Raw genomic sequence first — 14,228 nt, forward strand, 5'->3', positions numbered from 1 at the left:
TCCTGTGCAAAGCCATATCAAAACATCCACCTTCAAGGGAGGGATTTTCTTTTTCCCCTCATTTTGCCTTTCCCCTTCCTTTCCTCCAATGTGGTGACTATTAAAGATAACTACATTTGGGCCCACAAAGTATTGAGGCCTTCCTGTCTACTTGGACTGAAAAGCAGTTATGAGTCTATATTCCTTGTGTGTCTCTGGATTAACAAAGTATGGGAAAAACAGAAGAAAAAAAATGCCCCACCTTAAACAACATGAGGTATAAAGCAAACCTCTAAATAGATCAGCAACATTCTGGAACTAGACTTACTAGTTTTACAGGTTTTCTAGCTTATAAACTGGAATTGATCATCACTCACTTTTTGCCTTCTTTTATTGGAACTGGTTTTGCATTTCTGGGAGTGTTTACATTGCAGTATAACCACACGGTATCTAAAAGCTTCCGTTTCCTGCAGACCTTCAAGGTATACTAGAAATAAGTGTTCTTATATTAAAATATTTTTTTAAATCCCTGTTTCTCTACTTTGCTCTTCTTGTAACCACCTCAGGATAATGAGATTCCACCTGAATTAAGGGCGCAGACACACAGTGAAATACAGCTGAGTTATGGCAGCTTAAAGAACTGCTCTTCCGCATTGCACTTTGTACCTCATCCTAGGAGGATTAAAAATACACCATTGGCCATTTGTGCATGAGCAGAGAACTTTGAAATTAAATAGCTGTGAGGACCAGGATGACACATACAGCAGATGATTGGCCAAGTGAGGTGGGTGCAGAAAGCAACTCTGGAGGTACAGCCACTCAAAGGGCAGGCAGGAACTTGCTCTGTTGTCATTTCACATGGTTAGCAAATGCCCATAAACATTCTCCACTAACCGTGGCCTAATTCATAGGCATTCTGAGCATACACATATCTGTTCCATTTACTGTCTGCAGGAGTGATTTGTTTCATGAATAGATTTCCTATGCTGCTGCTTATCATCAAAGGGTCTCATTTCCTCACGAGCATCTAAAGCGAAGATTAATGTTTTGAATTATTTTTTTCTAAGCTTCCAAATTACAGGACGAATGACGATATTTCTGAAGTGTTCTGCATCCCTCATCTTTGAATAATTACTTAAGAGAGAAACGTATCACATTGCTTTCATAGACACAAAATAGAAATACCCAAAGTAAAACTTCTTTAAGCTTCCTGGTCCTTTGGCACTTAAAATTACCCCAGAGACCACCGGATCCCTGGGCTTTGGCAATCAGAATGATGAAAGTGTTGCCCTGTTTCATAGCAAACACATGGATATAGGTCAGCATAGTTTAGGCAGTAATGAAGAAGCAGTAAACTGACATATTTTTCTTCTGGTTAAAAGTAGATAAACTGGTTGTCACCCAAATGACACCAACTGCTAATGATGTTTTGTCACAGTGGTTACAAAGCACCTCGAGGCTTGAAATTTTTATCAGTGAAACCCATGACCCGCTGCTGGTCATACATTAAATGCAGTGCAAAGTTAAATTATCCCAAGTCCTAGTGAATTTTCACTGTTTTAGTAAAATCTGCAGAATTTTTCATTTTGATGCCACCATTAACTGCAGCATTTGGGGTTTTAGGCTTCCTTATTTTTACTTTAAAGACAAGAAATACCCTCTGCAGTAGTTTCATTCATTTATTAGCAGACATCATTTTCTGATGTGCCATCTTACAGAGTAACACTTTCTACGGAAATAACTGTATGTAATATTTGGAAAACTAATTCAGAACAGTGTTGTCCCTAACTCTTTCTTGCCCTCTCATAGCTCCTTTTCCTTTTTGCTCTATGCTTTTCATTTCTTAAGTTTATTCATCCCATGCTAACACAAGAATGATTTACCTGCCTAGGTTCTAATGAACATTGCTTTTCATTTGCAACTAACAAACAGCAACCAATCCTTCAGATTTTACCTTTATAGGACTTGCAGATGAGGACAAAAAATGCCTCCGCTCCAGTGACTGGAACGATTGTTTTCATAGGTGTCTTAGTAGGAAGGCCAAAGTCAGAACTGACAGATGCTGTCAAGGTTGCCTGCACAGCTCAAGCAGGAAAAGATGAACTAAGAGCTCACTCTGGTGGTCTGGTGCCCATGGTAGAGCTATCTGGTGCCACACTGGAGAGGTAAGAGGCCTCAGTGAGGTTTCATTCATGGTTTTGGCCAGAGCATAGGTCCCACACAGAATCACACAGAATGACCCGGGTTGGAAGGGACCTCAAGGATCATGTAGTTCCAACCCCCCTGCCTGGCAGGGCCACCAAACATACACATTTACTAGATCAGTTTACCCAGGGCCCCGTCCAACCTGGCCTTGAACACCTCCAAGGACGGGGCATCCACAACCTCCCTGGGCAGCCTGTTCCAGGGCCTAACCACTCTCCTAGTGAAGAACTTCCCCCTAACATCCAACCTAAATCTTTCCTCTTTTAACTTAAAACCATTTCCTCCCCCTCGAGAAGCCTCGATGTCACCAGGACTTGAGCCCCATGGCCAGCAGGACCCCCGCAGCCCCCTCAGAAAATGGCGGCGGGAGCTATCACTCTCCACGGGAACGTCTGATGAGCGGGACGAGGCCGGCTCGAGGTCAGCTCCTCAGCCCAAGAAGAGACCCTGTACTTTTCCCCATGAGTGGGGAAGTATCCCAAAGCAGCAGGGTGCGGGGCGGGGCCGTGCCAAGGCGGGGTGGAGCGGACAGGTGGCCGCTTCCTTCCCCGTTCTCTGCTGGCAGCCCGGTGAGGTAGGGGTCGGCTGTGTCCGCGGCCGGAGGAGGAAAGGAGAGAGAGGAGGAGGAGCAGCGGCGACAGCGGGGGACGGCAAAGGGCAGGGGATGGGAGGTCCATCCCCATCCCGAGCGATGTGGCAGAGGCGGCAGTGTGAGTAGCAGCCCCCCCCTCATAAGCGTTCTCTGGCACGTGGTTCCCATACAGTTCTGAGTGTTACAAACGTGGTGATCCACAACCTTTCAGCTAAGCGTGAGAGCAGCTTTGCTTCTGTGAATATAGATGCAGCTTCTCACTTTCAGTGCTGCTTGTAGCAAGCCTTAAGCTCTCTTCAGTTTGAGTGTATGGTTTAGCTGCTTGTGGGTTTTTATGCATTTCTGTGCAGGAACTATATAATATGCACAGTATATGCAACCTCAGTAAGTGAAGACCCAGTTGACCCACAGATGCCTTCAGTGCAGTCCCCCACTGGCTTCTGAATCCCCAGAGGGAAAGCCAGAAGTTCACTGGTAATATTCTACAACAGTTTCCTGAACTCCATCCCTAGAGGTGCTCAAGGCCAGGTTGGATGGGGCCCTGGGCAGCCTGAGCTGGTGGGGGGCAGCCCTGCCCCATGGCAGGGGTTGGGCTGGGTGGGCTTTGAAGTCCTTTTCAACTCAAACCCTTCTGTGACTCTATGATTTCACTTAGCCTGAGGGAATAATTGTGAAATATGTTCTCTCTGAAGATTCATGTTATGTAACTTTCTCTGGCTTAATCCTTTAACTCTTAAGTGCAGTGACACGTTTTAAGAGCTCAGATCAGCAGTATCTTTAAAAGATTTACTGTCCTCTTCATAATATATGTATGCATATATATATATATACATGTACATATATATAAAACTGTATTTATGTATAGAAAAACTTTAAGTGTTCATAATGACCTCCATTCCTCTTCATTGAGGTTCAAGAGTTGATGTAAAACTGTAGCTCAGGTGTTAAGCTGACACCTCTGACTCAGAGAGAATTTCCTAGTTCTATGGCTACTGTAAAGAATAGGGTGTGTTTATGACTCTTTTCAGTAACATCTAGAGTTAACTTTACTACTATTTTCTGTTAAGTTTTATAATTTGTGTGTGTGTGTTGGGGTGGATTTTTTTAGGTATAATGCAGGAATTATCTCATGCAATAGTTGATAGAAATAGAGGCTAGATAGGTCAAAGCTTATCAGGAGAGAAGATCTCTTTGTGTAGTATTATAAACTGAACTCGAAGCAGTAATCTCTACATTTAAGATAAATGTCAAAACTTCCTTTTGGCATGAATAAAGATAAGCAGAGCCACCAGAATGGGCACATTGTACTACCATATCCTTTCTGCAGACAAGTCAGGCAGAATTCATGGGAAGGGGTATGACTTGCAAAATAAGACTTGAGGAGAAGAAGCGAAGAATTTGACCTTATTCTAGAGAGGGGATAAACAGAGAAGGGACAGAAGTCTTAACATTTGTAAAAGCCAGGGTTTCCCAATGATATTTCACTGTTTGATATCATAAATTAGGCAATGTATTCCTTCTAACTAAAGAATGCATTTTCAGTGTGCTCAGCCTGATGGACCCTTGTTTCAGTAAAAACTATATATTAAAAAAAAAGAAAAAGAAAAAAAAGTTTTGTTACTTATATATATTAACTATATTATGTATTTTATATGTGGCCCAAGACAATTCTTCTTCACTCAGTGTGACCCCAGCAGTCCAAAAGGTTGGACACCTGTGGTTTAAACCACTATTGCAGGGTCTGCATATCACACAAAATCAACACTAACCATATACAACCCGCATAGTCGTGTATGATATCTGGTACTTATTTTTCAGTGTCATAGTTTTGCGTGCATTGAGGGACAGAATTGAACTCCGTGTCTCTTTGCAGCATTTTACCTATAGGTTGAGGGGATCTGGTACAGATGGGGTGGGTTTTCTTCTCGAAGACCAAGTTTTCAAGATGAAAGGAGTTGTCAGAGGTGGGTGTGCAATCAGTGCCCTGTCTCCACTTCATCAAAGGCAACGGTTGACACCTTTTTCAGTAGTGAAAAAAAATAGCCAATTCTTTAGCAGTGCCAGAGAAAATACATTATTTTTTTGTGTAGCTATGCATACATCTTTGTCTATGTTTTACTTGGCAGATTTTGTGAAGTTATCAGGGCTCTTGTTGGCATCATCATTTGCTTGGTACTTGGGATACGTATTTGCTGCTCATGTACCGCAAGAGTCGCTGTCAACATCTATAGCTTATCTTCAAGACATTGGAAAGAAACCAGTGTTGAGGGGTATGTAGTTGTATTTTTTTTATTTTTATTTTTTCCATTTATCTAATATTCTCTATTTACTTGTTAAATTAAAAAAGGCTTACAATCATAAAATCACTAAGGTTGGAAAAGACCACTAAGATCACCCAGTCCAACCATCAGCCCACCCCCACCATGCCCACTGCCCACATATCTCAGTGGCACATCCACATGGCTCTTGAACACCTCAGGGGATGGTGACTGCACCACCCCCCTGGGCAGCCTGTGCCGCTGCATCATCACTCCTTCTGGAAATAAGTTTTTCCAAATATCCAAACTAGACCTACCCTGGTGTAACTTAAGGCCGTTACCTCTCATCCTCTTGTTAGCAAACAAGTTATTATAAGAATTATGTTGTTTGTATAAAGTTAATTCATTTAGTTAGTGCATGTCTGAACTTCTTCTTATACGCAATTTTGAAGAAACATAATGTCATCTTCTATTTGCCAGTATGCAAATATTAATAATTGACTACTAATCTAATAACACCTTCTTTGTTTGTTAGCATGTAAGCATAAGTCATCTGCAAAGCTGCTGCTGAAGCTTTGACTATGTCTTAGGTGTTTTTTAGTTTCCATAACAGGTTGAAGTAATAACCAAAGCTTGTGATGTAGTTCTCTTTTTCTTTTTTCACCTGATCTGATAGTGTGACTTAATGTTCACATTTTTCTCATTCTATGACTGTTATTTTGTGGAAAAAATAAATAAATAAATAAATAAATTTTAGAATTATAACTGTCAGCTTCAAGCTATCCATGGGAATTCTTTGTCCTTATAGCCCTTGTTTACTCTTAGTGGAAATAATACAAAATAGTATGATCTGATTTGAATCAAGAGTATATGGATAATTTTTTTCTCCAGATAAGCTAGCTATTTTTCTCAGCAGTGATTTGGAAGCCAACAATAACCCAAAACCCAGGCAAATCTGTGAGAACATTACCACGACACTGGGAAACTGACAGTATTGGTCTCTGTATATATGCTTATATGTTAACGTGTTGACAGTAAGTGATTCTTTCCATGTAGAAATTGTTTATGTAGCACTCAAGAAGACTTCCTCTTCTTTGTTGTTGTAGTCCCACTCCCCAAAAGGCAGAAGTGTGATCACTGGTCTCCCTGCTCACCTGGGAGCTACGCCTATCGGATTCTTAGTGGTGGTGGCAAAGAGAAGCTGGCTAAAATCTGTTTTGAGGATGAGCTGTAAGTACCAGACTGACTTTAAATGTATGTAAATGCTTTGTAGTATAAGGAAGGATCTTCTATTTTGGTTCACTAGCAAGTAAGCTTCTAGGGAAAGAAAAGACATCTTTAGTAAAATTACATGCAGAAAAAGGCAACCACTGTATGTTCCCTTTTCAGTGTTAATAAGTATGCCCTAGGTCTCCTAGGAACAAGTGAGTTTTTCCTGCTGTTCCTATTTTCCTCTTTATGGCACTCTTTCTGCAGTATGACGTGAAGTCCATCTTAAATACAGTTTCTTCTCTGCTTCCTCCATTCTGATGAGTTTTACAGTGATGATTCAAATCAAGACAATCCATTTCCATGGATCTCTGGCCTAAAGTAGAGACTTAGCAACAGTGATGGAAGAGCTAAAGATAACTTGGAGATAGTGACTTTGAATATATACTTATAAATGCATTTTCAAAGCTGTCTTAAATTTTTCTCCTCGTCTGTATTCTGCTTTTGGAATAGCACATTGCTGCCATGTGGGTATATGCTGTTTTTACTGAAGGATGTGTTTTCTTCTCATAGATGCTGTAGTTTCTGCCTTTGCCCGGTCTTCAAGCTGTTTGATTAGCTTTTTTTCATAACCTGGACTGACTCATAACTTTTTTTATTGATGGGTAGATAGGTCTTGAGAGACATGTCCTCTGAGTCATTTAGACCTCCATTGAAAAACTTGTAAACTGTTGATGCTTTATTGGTGGTAAACATCAGAATATATCAGACAGTGTTTAACATATTTAATACATACATCCATACATCTCAGGTTATTTCCTTTGTTCCTGTAGATAAGCTGTTTTCAGCTGTCAGTTACAACTATTATTTTTAGTTGTAGAGGTTCAGATATACATCAAGTGGTCAGCACCTTCTGAAAGTCAAGTTTGTTCCTAATTTTTCAAACTGGACAAGTAAAGTGACTTTAAATCCTTAAAGTGATCTTTCAAGTGGATATGGCCACATGGTTTACTGTCACAAGAATGAACCCACAAGTTTATGTTTTTCTTTTTTATCTTTCTGGCTGGATTTGTACAAATCACTTTCTTGATCTTGCTCATTTTGCAAGACTCATTCTGTATCTTTGAAGGAAATGGACTAATATAACACACAAGACTTTAAAGCCATAGCTCTTTTTTGCTACTAGCTCTTGAATTAAATAACTGAAGAAAGCATGAAGGAAGTAACTTAGCACTGGTAAATCTGACTTTGAATCAGAGTCTGTAGAAGGATGAATTCTACTGATACATCCCTTTTTTCATTTCCAGGCTTATAAGTGAAGAAAAGGGTAATGTTGGAAGGGGTATAAACATAGCCATTGTCAATTGTAAGTAAGATTAAAAATGTTAGAGAAATACTTTTGTAATGGTTAAAAAATAAACCTTTGGGGTGCTTTTGGTAGCTAGAATGGAAGCAAAGGAAAAACTGCAAACGTGATTGATGTTAAATGTAAGAAGGACAGATTACCGCTTGAGAGAAATAGTCTTCTGGATTAAAAAAAAAAAAAGAAGAAGAAGAAGTGTGTACATAGTCGGTATAAGCAAATAGAAAGATATACAGTAACTGAGAATTGCAGTTGTACCACAAGGTACAAATTCCTTTTCTAGAAATGGTCAGTGGGCAGAAAGACAAACTTAAAGCTTGACTGATATCAAAGCACTTGTAGTAGAAGCTTTTGGAAAGCTGATGCTGTAGTTTATTCTAGGTCTCATGCACCATTTTAACTTAGGTGAATTGGTATGGTGGTTGTATGGTGGAAATAATACAAGTATAACATACAGTTGGAATAGTACAAATATAGCTGGAAATAAATAGCCAGAGGGTAACTAAGGGAAAGGACTCACTAATTCTGAGGCCTTCAAAATAGGTGCTCACCAACACCAAAGCTCACTGCAAGAACCCCACAAAGAAGTGATATCCAGAAATAGATGCTGCCTTAGTGGTGGTCGGCCTTTAAATGGGATCTGGGAGAGTCAAGCTCCAGCCCTTCCAGGAGCACAGCTGAATTACCTTCACCTGTGCTCCCACAGCTGACTCATCATTTGCCTCAGATGGTTTATCAGAGGTTCAGGCTGTGATCAACTGTTTCCCTTACAGTGGTGAAATAGAATGCATTCAATGGATGGATCCCTAGAAAAATGATTGCAAAATATTTTGGGGGAGAGGAAGCAAAGGATGCATTGACAGGTTGATTTTGATCACAGAACATTTTTGTTCCAGTTTTCTTCTCTCATTGTTATTAAGCAAGGTCTTAGCCTTGTCTGAACCTGCATGATTTTATTCGAGTCGCTGGGCTCAATTAGCGTAGACAAGAATCTGAAACACTGCACAGGATGGAGCCATTCAAATAGAATCAGGCTTAATCAACTTCTTTGTGTAAAGTTGTGACCTAGGGTAGTCTGTGTATGTATAAAAACTTGGATGTGCACAGTAAACTGAATTTTTTCCTTAAAACAAAAATAATTGTGGTTTAGTCATTAGTGATGTTCGGATTCAGGCGGCTGTTGAAAGAAGAATTTGTTTCTTAGCAGTGTGGTTATCTGTGACAGTTTGCAGGTCTGTGTCGTAACAGAAGTGATTTGTGAACTATTTTTTCATCTGACTGCAGCTGCAAGCAGCAAATAGACAAAATATTCTCCCCAAATCTCAAACTTGCATTATTCTATGTTCCATCCAATTCAAAAAATCAAACAAAAGAAAAATCTGAAGCGCACTAATACCAAAGCTTAGAGATGCCTTACTTTTGCAAAAAATGCTGTGTGTACTGATTTATTGTAACCGTTTTTGCTCATATTTGCGCTTTTGCTCTTTTTTTTACAGATGAAACAGGAAAACTAATATCAGCAAATTTCTTTGACATGTGGGAAGGAGGTAGGGAAAAGAGTGCAGAAAAGCTTTTATTAATGTTTCAGTGTTCAGTAAAAATGTATTTAAATATTTGTCCTACTCTTTAAATGACTGTGCTTCTCCCATTGAAGATCAATTGGAAACATACAGCGACTGTATTCATTTAAACATACTGTAGCCAGGTCTTCTGACAATTTTTGTCTGAAAAGATGTGTGTTGTTTTTTTGTTGTTGTTGTTTTAATGTTGTCTGGGTTAGTTAATGTTTGTTGTGATTAGTTGTTATTTTCCTTCTCCATTATTTCAGTCTGGGAAGGACAGCACTTACCAGGTACTACATCCATTCAGCAAAATCTTTTTTTTCTGATATATTTTGTTTTATTCTATTCTAACTGTAAAATCATAAGTATTAAGTTAGTCTTTCTATACTACTGTGTATCTAAATAAGATCTACTTTAAGAATAGCTTCCAATACATTTTCCAGGCTTAGGATGATACCAGTTACCTTACTCCCTAGAAAGAAGAACAATGCTACAAGGCACTCACAGCTGATTCTGTTGCCACTTAAGAATATTTATGACCTTGCATGCATGAATAGAAATCACTGGGTCTAATTGTGGGGCTACAGATTTGTATGTGGTATATGGACTGCAGTGTCTCCAAGGATACTGCCACACAATACACTTATTTTCCATAGAAAATAATGTTTGTCTTAGCAATTGCAGGACAAATAAATATCTTAGTGCTGCAAATAGGCTGCCACTTAATGAAAATCAGGGGGCTGGAGCACCTCACCTATGAGGACAGTCTGAGGGAGTTGGGCTTGTTCAGCCTGGAGAAGAGAAGGTTGCGGGGTGACCTCATTGCAGCCTTTCAATACCTGAAGGGAACCTACACCCAGGAGGGGAGTAAACTCTTCAAAAGGGCTGACAATAGCAGGACTAGGGGAAATGGATCCAAGTTGAAGGAGGGAAGATTTAGGTTGGATGGTAGGGGGAAGTTCTTCACTAGGAGAGTGGTTAGGCCCTGGAACAGGCTGCCCAGGGAGGTTGTGGATGCCCCGTCCTTGGAGGTGTTCAAGGCCAGGTTGGACGGGGCCCTGGGTAAACTGATCTAGTAAAGGTGTATGTTTGGTGGCCCTGCTAGGCAGGGGGGTTGGAACTACATGATCCTTGAGGTCCCTTCCAACCCGGGTCATTCTGTGATTCTGTGTGAAAATGGGTGTATGGTGGGGTGTGTAACTTAGCGCAACAGTTAGCATGGTAGTTAGCACACAAAAACAGAGGCACAGAGTATCAGTAACTTCTGGACTATTACATGTTTTGCCTGCTGGTGGAGTGCTACATAGGGTGAACATAATAATAATAATAAAATCTTGTGTGTAAATATTATCTGTTTTCAGAGGTTCAAAAGTCTTTCTTTACAACTAGGAATTTTAGGGCAACTTTTTCTCTTCTAGTTTTCAGTGAAAGCTGGCAGCTTTCTGCACCTTCAAGGATTAGGCAAGTCCTGTGCCAGTGCATAGAAAGATTGCCTAAATAGGTCTCATTTTGAGTAGGCAAGGTCAAAAAGTGAGACGAAGTTGAATGCAAGAGAAAGTAGGTGGAATGTGATCATGTGTATGTGAGGGAGTAATTGGTTGTGTAATTAATTCAACAGACCACTCAGAAGAGATGGTGGCTTTCATTGAAAGTGTACCACAAGGGTCCCTGCTTTTCATGGTTACTCATGATGACGGAAGTGCCCGGTAAGGAAACTATTCACAGCAGGCTGAGAAATACAACAACAAATATCTTGGCAGTCACTATTGTAAAATGGTTTAAAAGAATGATTTATTTCATTGTATAGTCATTTCCTCTCTTAAAAGTTTTGATTACATATACATTCAGTGCTTGCCCACATCATGTATGTTGATGCTTCAAAAGATGGAAGGAGAGTATCATGCTTGTTTAAAAGCACCAGTTATCATTGTGAAGGGCAATGTTATTATCTCTGGGTCACAACCTTCTATTAAGAAGGTATCCACAGCTCTAATTAGAACATACCTAGCTTGCATTCTTTCCTACACCTTAACCTGATTCTTCATGTCTTTTCAAATCTTATGCTGTTTTGATCTGAAGTCATGATGCTGTAATTAAACAGGGACAATAATATATATATATATATTATATATGATATCGTATATAATATATATATATTATATAATATATAATATATATATAATATCGTATATATTATATATATATATATACGATAAACATTTGATGCCTTTGTCAATATTTAAAAAGGGACAAAATGTCAAATTTTACAAATTTAGTGTTTGACGTGTATTTCTTTCTGCTGCATTGTTACAAACAGATGATATTAACATCAGGGATGTAGAGAAGAAGAATTCAGAGAGAGAATTTTCATCTGTAGGTTTAATGACATGCTACTAAGACAACATTCAGGAAGTTTTTAACTTCTTGTTATTTCTTCTGCCGACCTACTAATGTAAACCATAGAATTATAGACTCATCTAGGTTGGAAAAGACTTTCAAGATCATTAAGTCCAACCATCAGCCTGACCTACTGAGTATCATCACTAAACCATGTCCCTTAGTGCCATGCCCACATATCCTTTAAATGCCTCCAGAGATAGGAACTACACCACTTCCCTAGTCAGCTGGCTCCATTGTTTGACCCTCCTCTCTGTGAAAAATTTCCTCCTGATGTACAACCTAAATGTCCCCTGATAAAACTTGAGGCCATTTCCTCACGTCCTATTGCTTGTGAACTGAGGAAAGAGACCAGCACCCACCTCACAACAATCTCCTTTCACGTACTTGTAGAGAGCAAAGTGGTAAACAACCCCAGTTCCACCAGCCACTCCTTGCTCTTTTCTCTACTCATATTATTAATACCTTTTTTCACCTTTTTTTTTTTTCTTCTTTCCTCCAGGTTGAAAAGTAATGCCAAAAAGTTAGTAGAAACTCTGGGAAGTAAAGAAATACAAAATATGAAGTTCAGGTCAAGCTGGGCTTTTGTAGCTGCCAAAGGCTTCAAGCTCCCAGATGATATTGAAAAGGAAAAGGTCAGTTTCATTTTATTTTCAATTTTATTTGTCTCTGTATAAGGTATGACCTTAAGGTGCATATTTTGTGGGATATCTGTAGTAACTATAGAGTAGGCCTCAGCTGTGCAAAGCAAATTCTCTAATGTGCCGTATTCTTTGCTTTAGATCTGAGACTTTGAATCCTTGAGTTTTTTAGGTAGAGTGTAAGAGAAATTGGTGGAATCTTCACCCATTATATTGAATAAGATGTCTAACATAGCATTCAGCTTCTCAGTTTCTCTTTTACATTGTATAAGGTTTGACAAACTAATTTGGTAAACACAAATACTGATCTTATTATGTTTTATTTTTAACAGATAAACCACTCTGACAGTAAGAAGAACAGATACAGTGGCTGGCCAGCTGAAATACAGATAGAGGGCTGTATCCCAAGAAACCTGATGTAAACAAATGCATACCTCCTTAGCAAAGATTCTTCTGTATTTTTATACATACAACTCTGGTAGTTTGCATCCAGAGCCCAATAAGCACCTGAACAGCATTTGTAAAATAAGTAATATGTACAGTTTTTGCCCTTGCTTTTATTCATGAGGTTTTTCTCTAATCTGAAAACAAATAGATATTTTGATGACAAGTGGTAATAAAATGCTGTGGTTTGAAGTTACAGTACTTAAACAGTTGTAAAATACCAACGTTATTGAAAGTGATTGTATGTCGTCATCAGTAACTTGTTAGTTACTTGTTTTTAACATGGGTTTCCTTTTGGTTCCCCTTATACACTACCATTAAACTTAATCCAACCTGTTATATAAAATGGCTAGCGATAAAATAATTTATTTCATACTAATTTATTGGTGACTTCTCTTTAGAAGAAGCCACTACATTTTTTGAGCTGATTTTGGTAATGTTAACAATCTGGAATAGCATTGTTAACATGCAGAGAAGAAGTCATTTGAATTATTTTAGCAATTATAGGCTTCTCAAATCTACCTGGTTTGTTTTATTTTCCTTTTTTTTTTTTATGTTTAACTTACTTTAAGAGTTTGTAATGACTTCATGCAAGCTTCAGTGTTGTTCATGCTAACTGTAGAATCAGACACATATTTGAAGGGAAACTGTATGAGCCTGTATTCAATTTTCCTTTTTCTGACATAGATGAAGTATGTCCAGACTGCTGTTCATCTCACCTGTTGTTCACAAACCTCCCATAAGGTAGATTCCACAGTTTAAGCTGTGTTCCTGTAGCATCCCACTGTTATCCAGCCATTCTCCAAACCCAATTAATCTAAATGGGCCAAGCCATTGTCATGCAGTAGGTGTACATAGCACATTTCTCTCTATGCCCAAGGGTGCTGCCAAAGAAAGCAGCTAAATTTGTTTGATGCACTTTGACATTGCCAGACTCACAATGGTTGCTCCTTACCAAGTGCGCTTCCCACCTCCCACAGCCCATCGGTGAGATTGGGACTTGGTTTTTTCCTTGTTGAAACTCTCTCGTTGTTTAGTGTTACTGGGTTTATTAAACTGCCATTCGCTCTCAGATCATTCTTTCTTTCTTCATTTTTTTCTTCCTAGACCCATTCACAATCTCCCTTCCCCTGGGTTTGTTCCCGCCGTCATGGAGTGAGCTCTAGAGAGAACTCCGTGACACAGCACCAGCACAAAACCACTGGCATTAGGACCCAGAGGAGCAGTAGATGAGCCAGCATAACAGCAGGAAAGGGCAGAGATGCTAAGAAGTGTTAGAATTTTAATTGTTACTGCTATCACTGTGACTTTGTCTGTATATTTGCACTCTGTTAGTATTATTCTTTACTTCTCTGTAGTAATTAGAGCTAGACTAATAATGATTCTTGTTACTTCTAACATTTCCAGTATAACATGATAAATATACATTTTATATATAGCCCATATACTAAAAAGTGTATATAAATAATCTCTCTTTGCTCATAAACAAGATTTTGGGTGTAGCAGTGTCCCAGTTTGCAATGCTGTTCGTCCTTGGTGACCCAGCAGGAACTGGTATCTTTTTCTCTTCTACTACTG

The 14,228-nt window shown here is 39.2% G+C and overlaps 1 protein-coding gene across 1 annotated transcript; it reads left to right on the forward strand.

The window, feature by feature from the left end:
- The first annotated feature begins 2,470 nt into the window (after nucleotides 1-2,470).
- Nucleotides 2,471-13,724, forward strand: FAM3B (FAM3 metabolism regulating signaling molecule B). Its single transcript, XM_015882923.2, has 8 exons — nucleotides 2,471-2,894; nucleotides 4,903-5,046; nucleotides 6,141-6,264; nucleotides 7,551-7,609; nucleotides 9,103-9,153; nucleotides 10,787-10,874; nucleotides 12,068-12,200; nucleotides 12,539-13,724. Exons 1-8 carry the CDS (start codon nucleotides 2,486-2,488, stop codon nucleotides 12,626-12,628), a joined length of 1,098 nt encoding a protein of 365 aa, XP_015738409.2. The 5' UTR covers nucleotides 2,471-2,485; the 3' UTR covers nucleotides 12,629-13,724.
- The last annotated feature ends 504 nt before the right edge of the window (nucleotides 13,725-14,228 follow it).

This window comes from Coturnix japonica, chromosome 1 (genome assembly GCF_001577835.2).
Source record: "Coturnix japonica isolate 7356 chromosome 1, Coturnix japonica 2.1, whole genome shotgun sequence".
Lineage (NCBI taxonomy): Eukaryota > Metazoa > Chordata > Aves > Galliformes > Phasianidae > Coturnix > Coturnix japonica.

Excerpts from the sequence above, each read along its gene's own strand:
- FAM3B (XM_015882923.2), top strand. The coding sequence starts at position 2,486 with ATGTCACCAGGACTTGAGCCCCATGGCCAGCAGGACCCCCGCAGCCCC. Across the intron at positions 5,047-6,140 it reads AAAGAAACCAGTGTTGAGGG|TCCCACTCCCCAAAAGGCAG; the intron begins GTATGTAGTTGT and ends TTGTTGTTGTAG. Across the intron at positions 10,875-12,067 it reads CATGATGACGGAAGTGCCCG|GTTGAAAAGTAATGCCAAAA; the intron begins GTAAGGAAACTA and ends TCTTTCCTCCAG.